Source organism: Bidens hawaiensis, unplaced genomic scaffold (genome assembly GCF_021521415.1).
Source record: "Bidens hawaiensis isolate Kalapana, Puna unplaced genomic scaffold, B.hawaiensis_p1.1 tig00017886_1, whole genome shotgun sequence".
NCBI classification, from domain to species: Eukaryota; Viridiplantae; Streptophyta; class Magnoliopsida; order Asterales; family Asteraceae; genus Bidens; species Bidens hawaiensis.
Genome location: NW_027492701.1, coordinates 85881 through 104925, shown reverse-complemented (window position 1 = coordinate 104925; position 19045 = coordinate 85881). Strand labels below are relative to the sequence as shown.

Here is a 19045-nt window from a genome sequence, read left to right as displayed (position 1 = left end):
GAACATGTTCCTGAAAAACCCTGATTTGTGCACCACATGGCTTTAAAAATAATGGTGTCAATAACATTACTAATGGTGTAAATCATACATCTAACTTATCATTTTATTCAAATTCTCTACGATAATGATATGGAAAGGAGTTTATTATTTCATTATCAAGTTGAGCATTATAATGTAAAAATTTGGATATATCAAATTTTTTGCATGCAATGAAATTAATAACTAAAAATGAACATAATACGTGTACCACCAATACTAGCGATACAAGATGTCAATGAATAATATAAAAAGGTAGCCAACGACCGGCGAAAAATACAGTTACAACACTCTTTTTTTCTCTTTTTTGTAAAGTCTCATTAAAAGAAAATTATAAAATATCAGTTTCGAAACCAGCTTCCACAAGTATATGAGTAATGAATCAATTTAACTTTTCAGGCATTTGAAGGAGAGGGGAGGGGGGGGTGAGGATGGTCATGTTGTCTTGTTCATCAACACCATCACAACACCAAAAAAAATCTTATATAGTTTGAATCCAATGTTGTCAACTTGAAGACCATAAATATGGTTTGTCTGTTTCTGTGTTTCAAGGGCTGCTAAGGTTTTTAATACCATCCTCTTGAGCATACCAAGTTGGTATTATTTTAGTCAAATGGGGATACAGATCCTTGTACGAGTTTCTTATTGTCCCTTCTGCAACTCCAGTTGCGAGTGCCACGTCTGCATCCACATTTAAAGTTCAAAACAAACAAAACTAAATGCTATAACTAACAGTCGGCGGGCGGGACTGTGAACAAGCCAACCCAAGCCAGGTTGGGCTCGGGCTCGAACTTTACATTGATATATAAAGAACAAAAAAAAATTAAAGTAGAGAATTTATGGCATCATATGTATTGTTTGTTTTTTTCAATTTTTTTAAGATCAAGAGGCATATTTTGTTTTTTATACAATATTTTAATGCTATTAAACAACTCAAATCAAGCAAGCCAATTAAGCCCCTTATCGAGCGAGCCACGAGCCAAGCCAACCCTGGCTCAGGCTCGGCTCAATTAGAAACCAAACCGACTCGGATAGGCTCGCTTACAAAAAAGCATTTTCCGAGCAAACCTCAAGCAAGCCCCGAGCTTTTACGAACAGCTCTAACTAGAGGTGGCAAAATTGGTCGGTTGTGCTGGTTCAGTTACGGGTCAAAAAGAGTAACTTTTGTGAAACTAGCCAAATTGAATTAATCAGAAACACGCTTGTGTTCAAACATTTCAAATGTTTCTATATATGATTAGTGTGTTAAATTTGTTTATAAAAGGTGTATTGTTAGAATAGTCACAACAGATAATTTTCCTTTTTATAGTACTCACAATCATAATTTATTTTATCGTTTAATATACAACTTTGATTGCACTCTGAAATTAGTAACTTTGATTGCACTCTCAATGTTTCTCTCCTTACATTTCAAACATTTACGTAATACTATTAACGACGCAACCACGTTCATTTTCATAAACGAACAATCACGAACGTGCCCCATTCGTATTTGTTTATAAAAATGTGATCAGATGTCTGTTACCTTTTAGGGGCTTCTTCTCATCAGAAAGTTGAGTGACTATGTAAATAATAGCTGCAGCAATAGATATCGGGCTTCTCCTGCAAAAAACAAAGTTGCATATACATTTAAACGAAAGCAGTTGAAATGGGTTATACTTGATTTACACTGAGTTAAATTAACAGATATGAGTAAAAAGGAAGCTGGTGAAATGGTTTCAAATTGTCTAAAGTGTATGTAAATGCATACAGTCTTATTTTTGGGATAATCTATAAGTTATTGGGATAAGCTATAAGTTAAGTTGCAATATCGTAACTTATCAACTTGAACCCCTAACAAAATAAGCAATCCCAAACACCTTTTTAACTTTTCAAAAAGTTATTATAAGTTGGCTAAAATAAGCAAATCTCAAACACCCCCTAAATTGCTTTGCAATGGCAAAACTAGATTATTATTGTAATAATTCAGTTTCTGTTATCATGTCTAACAAGTTAATTATTCATACAATAAAATTTTAAAAAAATAAATAAATAAATAAGTATTTGCAACTGTTCCACACGCATTGACATATGACATTACTGCTAAAGACAATAAATTGCAAATTTTCTCAAATGAAAGATTTGACAAAAAATATGCATTCTACTAATGTTAGCAAAAACATACTTTACATGAAAATATTGTTAAGAAAAATAACTAAACACATATTCTACCAATGTGGCTTAAGTTTTAGAGCGTTAAAAATCGAATACAAGTGTGAATCTTGATCTATCATATTAATTAAAAGATAAGTACTAATAGCACTTTATTTATGATATAATTATTTTTATCATTGTCGTTTATTATTCAAATGGGGCAAGTCTTCAGGATAAAGTTTACTTAGAGTGTAAGCTAGCATTTAAATGTTATATATCCTTATATTATAATTAATTGCCCTGCAGGTATCAAGATATATTTAAGGGTCACTAGAGTTGTACATTCTTTTATGCTTATTATGACATATTATAACTATTTATCGCGCATAAAAGGAAATACCTTATATCAAACTCTTCCGCCTTTTTCACAGATTCTTGGGCAGCTTTAACGGTTTGATTAGCCATACCAAGATTAGAACAAAACCGTCTCTGTTTATTTATTAGTCATGCAAATAAACATTTAAACATTAATTATAAGAAAATACTAAACATGATATATTTACTGAACATAACTGAACAAACTGACCATGAAATCACCAGCATGAATAGTCCCCATTTCAACCGACTGACCCATCTCAAGCTCAAGTTGTTTCACAATATATTCTTTCGCACGCCCAATTTCTTTCTTCGTAGCTCCATTCGCAACCGAACAAATTTCTATTTAAACAGAGGTTTTCAAAGAAATGAGATGAATATAGAAGACAGATCTACGCCTGTAGACGAACCGCACATTCAGTACGAACAAACATGAAGACGTGTCTTGTTCGTTCTTTTATTTAAGTTCGTTTAGGCTCATGCATGTTCGTTAGTTTACAGCTTGTTTAAGTTCAATCATTCATGATCTAATAATATAGTGAGACAGATCTAGACCTGTAAACAAACCAAACGTGCAGTGAACACCTTGTGAAACATTTGGAGAGAAGTTTGTTTACTTAATAAATGAATGAACAACAAACGAATTGTTCATTAAGTTAAACAAAGGAGTATGAACACATGCCAGCTCATTTATGCAACTTCGTTTATGGTTTTTCATTTACGTTCATTTATGTTGATTAGTTCTTGTTTGTTTAAGTTTGTCCGTTTAGGTTTGTTAATATATTAAAAATTGTTTAGCCCATTATAACTTAGTTTAGTTTCAATATTTTTTAAGCCAACACATTGTTTTTCCCATTACTTTTAAGTTTTAACTGGTTTTAGCTAAGTTATGTTCGTTAATCCATGTTCAGTTATGTTTGTTCATTTATGTCTGTGAACCATTCATTTTTGCTTTTAACGAAGGAACATGAGCATGCTCATTTTCTTAACAAATGAACACGAACAAAAAAGACATGTTCGTTTATTTGTTCGTGTTCAATTAAAGTTTAACGAACGTGCATGTTCATTTTTTAACGAATGAACATGAATAAGAAAACACTGTTTGTTTAATTCTTCATGCTCGGTCGTTTGTTCAGTTAATGTTAAACGAAAAAACAAGAGCATGCTCCTTTCCGTTCATTTATATGCCTAGACAGATCAGAGCCAACTCATATGTATAATTATTAATGTTCGTACCCTTTACGGTTCGTGGTTTATCTTCTTGTCTACAAGCAATGTAAAGGCAAGCAGCTAAAATGGCATCTTGATTTCTCCCTCTACTCGACTTCTGATCTTCTACCTTCTTGAATATCTCATTAGCACGATCCTATTTTGTAAATATATAAGAAAAAAAGGCAAAAAAAATATACAGTTGAGAAAAAGAACTCAATAACATGTTGGCTAGAATCCTAATAAATAAAACAATGTCACAAAGTTAAGCAAATGTGTCCCTCTATGCAGATAATGCATACCTTTATCGTTGCAACCAGGCCCAACCTGAATAATAAATTACACATATCAGAAACAAATAAAATGCAGTGAATTTAAAAACGCAGAAACAGTTATTAAATAGGTATTGCAGTTGCCATTTCTTCATTGGGAATTGAGGGTTTGAAAAGTGTCATTAAAATTTTTTCTTTAAAAACAAACATAAGCGCATAAGTGAAAAAAATTAGATAATGATTCTTGAAAATCTTATGAATGTCTCTCACTTCAACACCTACAACTCATCACTAACAATTTAATAATATACAAAACTGTTGAGAACCCACTCAACAGGAATTTTGCAACTAGTTCTAATAGGAACCTCTTATCAAATCAGTATAGACAACTATAATAAAACCAACTTACGATCACTTAGAAATTAGACAATGCATCAAGCTGACAAGGTCTTGTCTATTATAGAAATTAAACACCAAAAAAAATAATTACTTTAAAAAAATATTATGACCATCATTTATAGATTGTTTTGTGAAGTAAAAACTTACTAGCAGTAGTTACTACAGGTCAATGCTAATTGGATGGATCTTCAAACTTTAAAACCACACACCAGATTTAGATTCTTTACTTTTAATCTAACAAAGCACCACATTTACAGCCATAGTTGTACAACACACTCGTGAACTCATTTGTTCTAGGTTATGCCACAACATTTGCAGTGAATCATTCAAAAAATCATAGAAAATAGGACAACTAAGGTAAGAGCATATCACAATACAATTTATGCTTTTCAATCTCCATAATCAAATACTCATACTCTGTTTTTAAGGTCATGTGAAAAGAGTTCAAGTTTTGGGATTGACACATTAGTATGTGCATTCAATCCAATGTGTATTGCAGCATGTTTACCAGCAAATTCAGAATACTACTTTCTAATATTAAGTTATTAACAAATCAGTATAGGAAACTATAACAAAACCAAGCTATGATCATTGATCACTTGGGAAATAGGCAGTGCAGACAAGGTCTATCTACTATAAACACTAAAAAAATAATTACCTTAAAAAAATATTGACGGTCATTTGTACATTGTTTTATGATGTAAAACTTACTAGTAGTCATTGATACAGCTCATGTTCTATAAACTACAGTCGTTGATAAATGAATGGGTCTTCAAACTTTAAAACCACTCACCATATATACAGCCATAGTTTTAGAACACACTCGTAAGCTCAATGGTTATAGCACACTACTTGTAACAGGTCACTAACAAAATAAAATTAATAAGAACACCAAATAACGTAATAACATCTCACAATACAATTTATGCTTTCCAATCTCCATAATAAAAAAAAACCCATACTCTGTTTTCAAAGTCATGTGAAGCAAGTTCAAGTTTTGTTAAACCCTAGCAAGATGATACATTAGCATGTGCAATCAATCCAATGCAACTTGCAGTAGCTTTACCAGCAAATTCAGAATCCTACTTTCTACAAATCAACAATATCGTCTACAAACAAAATGAAACCCCAAATCATCATAATCTCCATACATCTACACACAAAAACCCTAATCACAATAATTTCCATTAACATACGAAAACTTTTCACCGATCAGACATACGATCACAATCAGTAAGTCACCAATTCACCATATACATCTATTCAACCAAAACCTAGCAACTCCAATAATTAAATCATCAACAATTGTCATACATACAAACACTTCTCACCGATCAGACATAGTGGCGATGGTCTTAAACGCCAGAATCAAAGACCGATCGGGATTAGATCCACGGTTCTGCCACCGGCCCAACGACGACGACAGGAAATCGCTGGTAACGCCGTTAGGTTTGGAAATCACGGTGGAGAGACCACCGTCGTTGAGGAGGATGTTCGTCGGACCTCCGACACGGACGGGATCGTTATCGCCGGACTCGTTGGCGAAGGTACGCCACTCGGAGGTTTCATCGATTGAGTGGGACTCGAGAACGAGTCCGCACTCGGAGCAGACGGTGTCGCCGGCGGAGTGGTCGAAGACGACCTCCGTGTTGCGCTTGCAGTCGTTGCAGTAGGCATCAGACATTGTTTGTTCTGTTAGGGTTTTGAGAGGTTGGATTGATTATTATGTGAGAGATGAGTTTTTAGGGTTGTTTGTGGATGCCGAATGAGTCGGGATTGGTTTGTTCACACACAAGTGAGCCAGGTAACTTTCTCACCGACTTCCAAATCATATTATACTATTTCTTTTCTAAAAACGGCCTTCTGATTCGGGAAAAACCCTCACGTAATGCCTACATCCGTGACACTCGCCTAAAGACGAAACAATAGGGTGAATTAAAACTCACCTAATCTCCCTACATTACCCGATGTCGTCAAAACTAAAGGGTATAAGCATGAATCAAACATGGGTCGTATGAAATACCAAGTTTTTTCCTTACTACTTCATCACTAACTCATTACCATATTATACTATTTTTAACAACAAAACAGATTGTCAAATTTTTATAAAGTAAATTGTTAAAATCATCACTTAGTGTGATTATTTTTGTCATTTTCATATAAATGGTTTTTCTTTTAAAGTTGGACCATTTATATTTCATATGGTTTTCTTTTGCAATTACCAATTGGGAAGTGGGGATTGAGGAATGATGTTGGTGTGGTAGCGGATGAATGGAGCTGGTTTTGGCGGTAGAGAATATGAACGCGAGATAATTTGGAGTTGGCACCGCTGTTGAGTTCTCTGATGAAGATGAACCGAAGCTACTTAAGTGGGAGATTCTCTTGTGGAAATCAAAATTGCACTCTTCATACACTTGTTGAGACTCGGATTCACCTCGTGTCTGGAATGGCTCAGGTCTTATCGTGGTGGGAAAGAATCATCTAGTTTAGATCCATTTGGGTCATAGTTATTCTAGTTGATTCCCTTTTGCATAAATGTATATGTATCTGGAGAGAATTTGTGTGTGTGTGAGAGAGAAAGAGAGAGAAGGGGGGGGGGGGTACACTAATGATAGTTAACATGGAATAAGTAAGAGATCTAACTTCTAAATATAGGTGAGTGAGTCAGAACCATTATAAGTTGACTCCATTTAAATTTTATCATAATTAGGTTCAACCAATTGGTTAATACCTATAAGTGGGTCTCTCTTCCAAGGTTTTAATGTCACATATCTAGTACTTAACTGTTCGTTTTGATGTGCCATTGGGCTAAGGTGTCGTTTTATCAGGCCTAGTTATAGGTTACCTCTTCAAGTTTCTCAGTCCATTGTGTTAGTAATTTATAATTGGGATACGCCACTTTAAACCCACAATAATAGCTGATGGGTTGACTCCACTTGGGTTTGTTAGAATTGAGCCTTACTTGTTAAAAAAGTTTATGGCAATATCATATATTCATATGTTTCATTCCAATTTTAAAGTTCAAGCATAACTAAGCCCTTCTTGACTTCAAAATGCGTTCCCTTAACTAAAGTCAAAATGTGTTCCCTTAACTAAAGTCAAAATGCGTCTTTACGCTTAACACTGCATTCTTGAGTTTTTTATTTAATGGATTGAAAAAGAAAAGATAAGAAAATTTTTCTTTTTTCATTCTTGTGTTTTTTCATTAAAAGAAAAGAAAGAGAATGGAAGGAAAAGTTAAGTCATTTTTTCTTCAAAACTTTCTTGCCAAATATGGTCGGATTGTGAATGAAAGTTTATATCCCATTACCAATTTACCCTATCTTAATTCTCTTTTCCATGTTGCAATGAGGACATAATTGTGAAGTTACAAATTTTTTCCTATATTTTCCTTCCAATCTAACTCAAGAATGTAATAAACAATTTCTTTTCTTTTCTTTTATTTTAACTCGAGAATGCCTTTAAGTATATAATTTTTTTTCCTATCTTTTTCTATCCAATCTTATCATTTCTTTTCTTTGTATTTTAAAACCGAGAATGCATTTGTAAGTGTTGTATTATTAGATCCCCTATATAATAAAACAAAATCTCCACAGCACCGTGTCCCTTTAATATTCAACAAGATTACGTGTCAATCATATAACTCATTTGCTGATGTGTCAAATTTACATTCAACCTCCCCCCCCCCCCAAAAAAAAACCCGGTTTACTATCATCTATCCAATTTTGAATAACCCTAAAACATATCAAACACATCCGTTCTTCCTCTTCTATGCATCTTCTTCTTTCTTCTCAACCAACCCTAAATCAGTTAGCCGTTCCCTACCACCTCCTCCCTGTAATCGTCGACGACACATCGGAAACTCAATTTCAGATTCAGGTCCTATTTCTGGCGTTCCTCTTGCTTCCCGTAATCTCCGACCGCACATCTCTATGCCTTCTCAATCGGCCAAAATCGGAAAGAGGTTCATTCCTTTTTCCACTCCGTCGTTCTTCGGGTGATTTGTGTTTAGATTTGTATGATTTGTTTTTGGTATCTAAGGGTTTTTAGTTTTTCTTTACTTGATTTTGATTTGTTATCGTGTTAGAATATTAAGACCGAAAGAAATGATAAAAGCAAAGCTTCTTTGGTTGATGTTAACCATGCTACTGCTGTACTTCTCTCTGTCAAATTAACCTAGCTTATTGAATAATCTACTATTGATTTACTTGACAAACCCCTAATTTTCAAGGTATAGTCTTTTGTTAAACTTTAGATCTGGTTACTTTGTTCAATTTTGTTGAAATACATTAGTATAGTTACTTTGATTTTTTTATAACTTCCATTGGTTTCCCCTTTTTTTATAGGTTTGACAACAACTAAACGCGATGCTCATCGAATCAATCGGTCAAACCTAACTAAGTGAACTTTATGAACCACTAATTTCAAGGTATGAGTATTTTGTCAAACTTTAGATCTGATTATTGATTGATGATGCTTCTAATTATGATATATGATGTGTATATGTATGTGTTTGTTGATACAGATTTTAATATTGAGAGTTTGCTGTTAGTTTTTTTTTTGTTATTCGCAGACGAATTAATTGATAATTGTTGACTTAATAAAAATCAGTTTTTTTGTTATACACAAACTGGAGTTGTTAATTTTGTTGAAAACAAGATATTGTTTGGTTGGTTTTGCCTACTTTTTGGAGGAAAACTTGTGAATCTTTACTTATAAGGCTTTTCTTAATTTAATACAATTGTGGATCTTGTGTTACGTTTTTAGGATTGGTTGTATATTGATCAGTTAAGTGTAGAGATCTTATAAAAAGTTGATTTTTAAAGTAATTTAGGAATTAGGATTCTTTGGTTTGTAAAAATTCGTTAGTTAACTAATTCAACCAAGTTATGGACTTATTACATTTTTCATCATATGCATTTTTATTTCTCATCTAATGTATTTATAATCTTAGGACTTGCTACTGAATGTGGTTTTGGTCACAAGGTTATGTTTCTCATGTTTATTTGTGAAATTTTCAGAATCCTAAAACTCAAAACCATATGGAAGCTGATGTTTGGAATCACCAAAAACTGTTATAGATGCGGATTATGCTGCTATTTTTGCTATAATTGACCACAAGGTATGTATCTGTCTATTTTCTTATTTGATTTTATATTGTTGTTTAAGTTTTAATTACATTTAGTATTTGAGGTTTCTACTTCTATAAATTTCATATGGTCAACTATTTATTTATATTGACACATCCATTTTTTAAACTTTTTCAAAACTTTACACCAAAAAAGTATAAAACTTTATACCCTAAACACTTAAACTTTCTTCATGTGTTCAGTCCTCTTTAAAATAGAAAAAAAAATTCCATCAAATTTACATTCTTTCTTAAAGTTAATTTTAAACACATATTTGAAAATTTTCATTTGCTCATTATATACAATTCATCTTATATAAGATTATCTTCAACATTAACATTAGTCTCAGTAGTTTACATAAATCTGAATTTGAATTGACCATACAAATAATATTAGCTTGAAATTTTCCTTACTTCTATAAATATTGGTCAACTATTTATGTTGACACATAACCATTTTTCAAACTTTTTCAAGAGTTTACACCATAAAAGTATAAACCTTTATACCCTAAACATTTAAACTTTCTTCTTGTGTTCAGTCCTCCTTAAATAAGCTTTACACTCTTTTTAGATTTAAAAACCAAAGTGGCAAAAAATTTCTATCAGATTTGCATTCTTTATTAAACTTACATTTAAACACATATTGAAAAATTTTCATTCGTTCATTATATACTATTCAACTTTAGCATTAGTCTCAAAATTTTACATAAATCTGAATCTGAATTGACCACACAAATAAGATTATCTTGAAATTTCATCTTATATAAGATTATCATTTGAAATTTTCCTTACTTTTCATATGGTCAACGATTCTCATATCCATCATTTTTCAAACTTTTTCAAGACTTTAAACCAAAAAAGTATAAAACCTTTTACCCTAAATGCTTAAACTTTCTTCATGTGTTCAGTCCTTCTTAAAATAGCTTTAAAATTCAGCCTTTCAAAATCTGCCTTTTCTTATGTTACACCGTATATTTTTTATTTGACCCTACATATTTTCATTGAGAACAAAGTTTTCAAATCTTTTCACCAAACAATTAACCAGCACGGTTACCAACACAGATTCAACTTTTTTTTTATTTTTGATACATACCTAAAATAGATTTTTTGCTTTACTCTTCAACATTATAAATGCCACCCATGGTCCATAAGATTTTCTCACACCATCTGAACCCTTCTTTGTGTTTATTGAGTTCTTACACTAACAAATACCACTCAACTAATGTAACTCAAGGACTATCTTCTCTTCATATTTTGTGTTTCTTTTTCATGTTTCATATCATCAACATAGTTCATACATTGTTAAACATTTATTGATTAACATTTATATTTTTTACAGCTTGCCTGCACTCGGTAACATCATGTACCTGAAGAATCTGGATTTGTCATGCCGTGATTATATGGTCAAGGTTCGTGTAATCCGGTTTTGGAAACAACCCGTGAACAACAATTCTCAAAAGTGGTACTCCATTGAAATGATCGTTGTTGACGAGCAGGTATATGTTTCTTCGTTACTCATATATTATCATTTACTTGATTCAATAAAACATGAAACCTTTTCATTTATCCTTACAGGGTACGACTATGCCAGCAAATATTCCTCGTCGATGGTATACATACAAAGAAGTATTCATAAATTTGTAATAAGTTTGTAATTACTTTAGCATATTTTATGTAATATTTAACTCATAACTTTGTAAATACTTTTTGATCATTTATGAATTATTTAATTTACTTGGTTACATATTTAGTTGATACTCAATGTTGCATATTTATTTGATATCCAATTATTCATATGTTATCTAAATGAACATGGTACAAAAATAATTTTAAACATAAATAACCAAAAACAACAATAATATTTCATGTTTTTCTTAATGTAGATCTTATCATTGTTATTTTTGTTTTTTTTTTAATGTATTTGCTTCAATGTTCACCTTCAAGTAAAACAAACAATTGCATTTTTAATAACAAAGGTAAAACGTAAACATAGCATTATTATACAACTTTGACGAATCTTCTTATTAGTGACTTCATTTATGATTTATTTTTTGTCTTAAGATAAACCCTTAGTAAAGGATAATATCAAATAAACCCTTAGTAAAGGATAATATCAAATTTAATGTATTCTATTATATTGTTTTTTTGCATTTTCCTTTTTTTACCCGTGGGGCATTTAGCCTAGTTGAAGTATAAACAGCAAGGTAGTACCTTTCACCTTGATTGTGCTGAGCGTGTAATTAAGTCAAACATTTTAAATGTCAAGGTTATTCTAAATGTCAAATCTCACAGACGACGACACTCAGCTCAGCCACCCAACCACACGCCGGAGAATCTGTAACGCCTGCGATCGGCCGGCCACCGTGTGCCTATGCGACTCAATTCCACCACCACCACACAAATCGTAATCCTCCAGCACCCACACGAGCAACGCCACCCACTAGCTACAGTTCCCGTGCTCAATAAATGCCTCAGAAACTGCCAAACCCTTATTGGCCGTCGATTGCGTCGTGGCGATTCGCCTCTTCTCGACTCTCTTCATGACCATCAAAACCCTAATCGTACTCTTCATGCCGCCTTTCTCTTTCCTGGTATTAATAATGTTTACTGGTTTAGGGTTTGTTTTTTTTATGCATTTTGATAATCGTCTTCTAGCTGATATGGTTATGTTGAAATTCAATCATGTAAGAACAATAAATTAATGTTTTTTAAAAAATAAAAAAATAAAAACCGGGTAGGGTCTCGCAGGTGTGGCATGTTTGCACCTATATGGGTGAGCATAAACCCGGTAAGACCCGCGTGACCTGAACTGGGTTACTTACAATAGGGCTGGTTCCCGGGTCATGAAAGTACCATTAAACGTGTCTGGGTCGGGTATTGCGGGTCTGCACGTAGGAAATTGCTCTGTGTTTACGTGATTACTAGTTAAAATACAGTTTAATATTTTAGAAACTGGAAGTACATGTTAAATGATGTATTTTGACATACTAATATACTATATGCTTGCGTGTTGAAAAACATGAAAATCAGTTGCTTAAGCTTAATGAGGCTGTTCGGCTGTTAAACCAGTTACCGGCAACATTAAGAAATTGACGTCAAAAGTACTGAATTTACAAGGCATATTACGAGACAGATAATTCTGAGTGTTTGTATGACTAAATGTGTGCATAATTTGTTGCATGATACATCAATTACTGTTTCAGCATAAAACTTAGACAATGTCGCCCGTTTGCTCACCCCTAGGTTCTAGTTACTGTTTTGACAACATGTGAAAAGATTTCTTCATAACAGTTCTTTCCATTTGTTGTACATGGGCAGATTTTGTGCTTATTTTAGGTTGTAAATATAGCTTTTTAGGTTGTATATAGAGGTTATTTTTATATTAAATTGTATATATAAGTTTTCACTGTTAGTATTTTGAGTCTTTGATGATGGAAACCTTTCAGAGATATTGTGGAATATAATTTGGCTATGTGTTCATTTGAAATACTATTAGTATTTAAAAGGGACGTTCATGGTTTGGTTTTGATGTTTGATGGTCACGGTTTTAATAGTTTTTTCCATTTTTGTCTTGCAAAATTGTTAGTATGTGTGCAAATTTTAAAATGATTAATATGGACATGGTTGATGAAGATAATATGCATACATGATTACATATTTCAAAATAACGAAAAGGAAATGATAAATAAATAGGTTAAACGGCTGGTTTCAAGTCTCGAACTGTCATCTAGACCGCGAAACCGAACCGTATAACCGTATAAGTATCAAACCGACCGTTTTGCCAAACTTTTTACAATTCGACTATCATATGACGATTTTAACGTATAAACTGTTGACCCGTTTGATTTTATAGGTACAGACGTGGCTCCTTCAATGGAGATCAACGAGTGGAAGTCTTCATTAGCAGATGATGATGTAAACAAATTTGTTCTTATCTTTTTTGACGGGACATGGAAACACGCAAAGGAAATGGTATTGGCCAGCCTTCCATTCGTGTCAAAGTTTGCCACTCGGGTAAGTTTGACCTATGACTTTCATGTTGAAGGGCAAACAAAATTCAACTCGGATTTAATACTTAGGAAGGAGCCTTTTGGTGGGAGTATGAGTACGATGGAGGCAGTTGCACGCTGTTTACGGGTTCTTGAACCAAATGGGGTAGAGATTGAGGCGCGGTTGGTTCAAGTTGTAAGAATGATGGTCGGATTTCAGGGTTTGTTTTTGAAACCAACGAATCGAAGACCTAATTTACTGAAAAGGAGTAAGGAGGATGAGAGAGAGATTAATTCGAGATCTTTTTGTACTTGATTTTTGGTTTAGTGCAATAGTTGGTTTTAGTTTTGGTTTTGAGCCTTGAGATAGAATGATAGATTCAATTCATGAAGTTGTGTGTTGTAAAAAGTTTATGAAATTAAGTTTAAATTAAGCATGCTAGCTTGAGTTATCTGAGCCGAGCTCAAGCTCAAATTTCAGCCTGTTAAGTAAAACGAGTCGAGCTGACATGTTAAACTTCTAACCTGAGTTTGAACTGATGTATGATATTGTAAAAAACTGCGTTGATAATATTAGTGATGTGAAATATCGATTGAAGATCGGTAAATAGAAAAAGATAATAATATCTTGTTCAACATTGAACTTAAAAATGGTTTCAAGTCTACTTCATTTGTGACCAACAAAAAAAACACAGAAACCATGCCCACATATGTCGAAAAAAACTTATGTTATGTTAAGTGATCCAAACTGTAAACTCCAATCTCGATCATCCAGTCCAGAGTCGGAATCTAAATTAAACTCCTGCCAATAAATCTCATTTCTGTCAACTTAGCAATGCCTTGCAATACAGGTAACTTGCTCACATGCATGTAACATAACATCTAAAAACCAGTTTACAATCTGCAACAACAAGAGGGTATTGAAGAATGAACATAACAGTTAACTTGCAATGCAAGAGAAGAACTGTTCCAGCTGGCTCTCACCCACCAGCACACCCAATTGTTCGGTCAAAACCGCGTTAACTGAGTCTTCCCCGACATCTTTTAAAACATCTTTCGTTGACATTTCAATGTACTGGTTTAGGTTGTGCACACTTCCATCTAACCAAAAACAGAAACAGTTGATATCTTATCAGATATAATTTAATGAAAATTACCCTTCGGAATTTTTATATAATCAGTACCTATTTAAATAAAATTTATATTTAATTAGTACAAGAAGCCGCATTTTTTTTATTAATCCCACAAGGAGTACCCGTCCCGGATATTTAGGTATTAGGTTTCCCAATCAGGTTCGGTTTTTTGCCGTCCTACCCAATACACATATAGTATATTTTTAACATATGGAGTAACACGTAGATCTCTTCTAAAAAAAGTACAAAAAATGTCCTCGAAGTTCATATGTTGTCACACTTTTCGTCTTTCTTGGTGCTAACCTTTTCTATTAGTGTATTTTTAATCAAAATGACCATATGGACCTTATAACTATAGGACAAAACACGCATTTTCACAAATTTTCTTTTAATCCTACACGGATACCCGTCCAGAAAGTTTCAGGCTGCGGGCTTTTCAATCGGGTTCAGGTTTTTCGGCCATCCTACATTGCTACCCAAAGCGTTTATACATATTTACATTATATTTTGTAATTAAAATATATTTTTAACATATTTGACAATCAAGATATTATTATTTACCTTCGGCGACTATGGATTTGTACTCGGGTGGAGGAGAGGTCCAATTTCCCTTAGAATCTTTCATATGTCGCCTATCGGAGGCAAAATAACGGAGAAATAATGGAGCATGCACAACACGAAAGACCCTGAGATTACATATCAATTCACCATTATTATCACCAATTAAACGACAAGTTTAATACCAAATTTTGTTACCTCTGAAATTCAGAAAATAGCTCAAATGATGGTCGGATGCTTTCGGATACATAGGATGCTAGGGTTGATGGAAGTGGGAGATTTGTATCCAAATCCCATACTAAATCCACCGACTTTCCTTCTTTTCTTCTCTGCTCACCAATTTTTAAACTTCAATAATACATGTATATATGATTTACATATTAACTTGTTTAAATTAAAAACGCCCTTTGGAACAAACATGACCCATAGGGCTGTAAACCAGCCTAACCAAGAAGCCGAGCCAAGTTGGGCTCGGGCTCGAGCTCAAACTTAAACGAGCTGAAGTCGAGCTCAACCTCGGCTCATAAAAAGCTTGAGCCAACTAGTGGTTCGACAAGCTGGCTAATTAACCTTTTTTCAAGAAAAACTTTTTTACACATATTTTGGTTTTTTGAAGTTTTTTAAAGATGAAGAGGCAAATTCAAAATGTTATATGTAACATTTCTGTTTTTTTACAATATTTTATATGTTATTATATTACTGTTAACATTATTGAATATTAAAAATTTGGAGATAAATTTAAAGAGCCAATCAAGCGAGCCAACGAACCACGAGCCAAGTCAACCCTGGCCAGGCTCAACTCGTTCATAAACCAAGCCAGCTTGATTCGACTCGTTTACAAACAAGCCTTTTTCAAGCCGGGTTTCCAAGCGAGCTGTGAGCTTGTTGAACAGCCCTACCATACTTAACATGGTGATTATGTGCATATAAACTAATGTAGTGAGAGTTTAAACCCGTTACCTGAATGCAAATAACATGGTAATCCCACAAAATTATACCATCCGCTCTATGGCTAGCTTTTTGATGCCACAATGGGATCTGCAAAAAGTCATACGTAAGTAGAAAGAAAAAAGGCGTTTTGTTACACAACCATGTTTATGTTTTAATGTGTGTTTGTCTTGAATGAAAAGGGGAAGTAAAAGGTTATTAAATTAAAATGTAAAAAAATTTATTTATCTCAGTGGTCAAACGTAAAACATGAAGAATCAATAGAAGGGCCCTTAGTGTTATAAAGCGTGAGGCGCAACTAGGGATGTAAATGTGCCTTATTTATTATATAATATATATATTTATATGATAATAACTATTATATATGAAATTATGATAAAAATAATTAAATAACATCATATATTACGTTATATATAAAAATTAAGAATTATAATTACAAAACATATAAAAACAATTAAAAATGAATATAAGTTATTAAAAAATAATAAACAAGCCAGGCTCAAGTATGAATAAACTACTCAAGAACCAAGCTCAAGCTTTAGAAAAAATATCGAAACAAGCCGAGTGTGAGCTCTCATAAGTCGTAAGTTAGACGGCCGAGCTCGGACTCCGCTCGGCTCATTCACACCCCTAGATGCACGTACCAAATAGACATGTACGCGAGGTACAAGGTAGTTGCATAATATTTTTATTTATCAGATAGATTTCTCATTTCATCATAACCTACCCAAAATTTGGATAAAAATAACCTAACCTCTATGCACAATCTAAAACTCTAGATAATTTGTCCATGTACAAGAGGTATTCCCAATTCGTGCACCTCATCGGTTATGCTGTTACATCACCGTTTTATGTATCCCAGTTAAAGCAACAAGTACATATGGGTCACAGTCCACTACCTAAAACTGATTCTATATCAAACAACCCTCTCATCATAATATAGTTACACAACATAAATCAATAATCAACATGAAACACACGAGTAAAGAATAAACATACATGCTTATGCTCATTGGAGATGAAGACAACAAAGAGATCAGAGACATCAGCTACTCCATCTGCACACAACTTCTTGCATAGCAAATACACATTCTCTTCACTACACCACACCAAAATTTAAACACAAAATCAGATTATTTACATTAACTTCGCAACAAATGTAACAAATTGTATATCAATTGCAATAATTCCCAATTTAAATTATAGCATTTGACCTAAATCGCGTAATTACAAGCAATCATGCTAATTAGGGCTTAACTGAAGGATCATTTAATCTGAAACTTGATTGATTGCAGGAAGATAATATAATATTACCAGTAAGAGGGTGTGTGCTGAAATTGGGAAACATCGGAAGAAGAATCTGCATCCACAACTACCGAAGCCATCGTCTCAATCCAAAACTACCACAACACTCACTAAAGCTAGGGTTTTGAGGGGTCATCAAGTAACATAAGCAAAATAGCAAATAGGGCTCGAGCTCGAAACTAATCGAGGTAACTTGGCTCGGTTTAAGCTTGAGCTTGAAGTTAAACGAGCCTAAGATCGAGTCAACGGGCCGAGTCATGACCCGAGCTCAGCTTGACTCGAGCTCGACTAGATTATAAAAACGAGCCAGCTCCGCTCATGTTTCTAATCAAGTTTCCGTTTAGCTAGTTTTATTTGAGCTTTATCGAACGAGCTACGAGCTATTTTCTTACTCCGGTGATGTTTTTTGCATTAAAGTTTCCGAATTTATTTGATTAGTAACTCAATTTACAGTATAGGCTACGTGAAATGCATTTTCATTAATTTTCTATGGGTTTATATATGATTGTATACCATTTTATGTCTTTTTCGGAATGATAAATTTCATTATTATAATAATTAGCAAGACGTTAGAAAAACAAACAACGAACCAATCAAAATTATAATGAGAAATTATACTAATATTTTCATACAATTACAACTATACATGGCTTTTCTAGGTGAGCAACTTTTTTCATCCAAAGGTATTCTAAAAATTTTTGTCTTTCACCATATTTGAGAAGCTGGTCGGTTTATTAGAGAAAATAATTCAACTCCATATTTTCTAAATGCACAAACACGTCGTGAAACTGAAAATGACCCAGACCATATAACATCTTGTTATTACTTTCACCAAGATTGCTAGTTTCATGAATTTTAAGTCTCGAACCAAGTACGTATAGATGGAAGGAATTTGACATCAATTGCTAACAAGTTGTCATATCAACAAGGCGAAGTAACATGAAGTTAAATTGATCACTAGTTTCTTCATAATAACCAAGCAACTTACATGTCACCGAAGTCCGAACCCACATCCACTTTTGTTAAGAACCACGAGGGTAGCTAGGCTATTTAAATATCTCCACTTTCAAACCAAAACAACTTTATTTTTGTGGGACCAAGCTATCCACTTCATAATGGAACAAAACCGTCACATTAGAAGCTAAAAACAAATTGATCTTCATAAAGACAACCGAAAACTTGTCCGAAGGATCATTGGTCCACAAGTATAGCCAAAATCGGGTAGAGTCCCCCATTCCGATCTCCCCTTTGATGAGAGTCATGAGTTTAAGATTTGAGGATGTGAGATAGTTCTCAGTGTTAACTATAGAATTTCTACCCATGAAGAATAAAGGTCGATGGCCATCAAGTTCACCCAATTTCACCCTAAATATGGAAATCTTAATGGGTAGGTTGACAGTTGACATAGTTTTATGATATTCGATTGAAAAAACTCAAGTTGAAGGAAAATATGAGCTTTAAAGGCCAAGAGTGTCAAAGAGGTGAGTTTTGGAAATAATGATGACAAACACCGGTCATCTAATGGGAACAGAACGTGGAATGGTCGAAAACTCTAGATGT

General features: G+C 33.5%; 2 protein-coding genes, 1 long non-coding RNA gene and 1 pseudogene across 4 annotated transcripts; 2 read left to right on the top strand and 2 right to left on the bottom strand.

The window, feature by feature from the left end:
- Positions 1–189: 189 nt before the first annotated feature.
- Positions 190–6169, bottom strand: LOC143554940 (transcription initiation factor IIB-2-like). Its single transcript, XM_077044598.1, has 7 exons — positions 5756–6169; positions 4056–4080; positions 3781–3910; positions 2756–2886; positions 2570–2658; positions 1562–1638; positions 190–717 (listed from the first exon to the last, which is right to left on the bottom strand). The coding sequence occupies exons 1-7, from the start codon at positions 6106–6108 to the stop codon at positions 584–586; spliced, it is 939 nt and encodes a 312-aa protein (XP_076900713.1). The 5' UTR covers positions 6109–6169; the 3' UTR covers positions 190–583.
- Positions 6170–8347: 2178 nt separating this feature from the next.
- LOC143554926 (uncharacterized) lies at positions 8348–9536 on the top strand. The gene is made up of 3 exons (XR_013139107.1): positions 8348–8421; positions 8771–8853; positions 9446–9536. It is a non-coding gene; the product is annotated as an uncharacterized LOC143554926 (long non-coding RNA).
- A 2292-nt stretch (positions 9537–11828) lies between these two features.
- Positions 11829–13857, top strand: LOC143554953 (tRNA-uridine aminocarboxypropyltransferase A pseudogene; annotated as a pseudogene). Its single transcript, XR_013139113.1, has 2 exons — positions 11829–12143; positions 13406–13857. The product of XR_013139113.1 is annotated as a tRNA-uridine aminocarboxypropyltransferase A pseudogene (transcript).
- A 478-nt stretch (positions 13858–14335) lies between these two features.
- On the bottom strand, positions 14336–17597 carry LOC143554925 (protein N-terminal glutamine amidohydrolase-like). The gene is made up of 6 exons (XM_077044588.1): positions 17495–17597; positions 17180–17279; positions 16193–16270; positions 15431–15561; positions 15236–15360; positions 14336–14642 (listed from the first exon to the last, which is right to left on the bottom strand). Exons 1-6 carry the CDS (start codon positions 17563–17565, stop codon positions 14482–14484), a joined length of 666 nt encoding a protein of 221 aa, XP_076900703.1. The 5' UTR covers positions 17566–17597; the 3' UTR covers positions 14336–14481.
- Positions 17598–19045: the final 1448 nt, after the last annotated feature.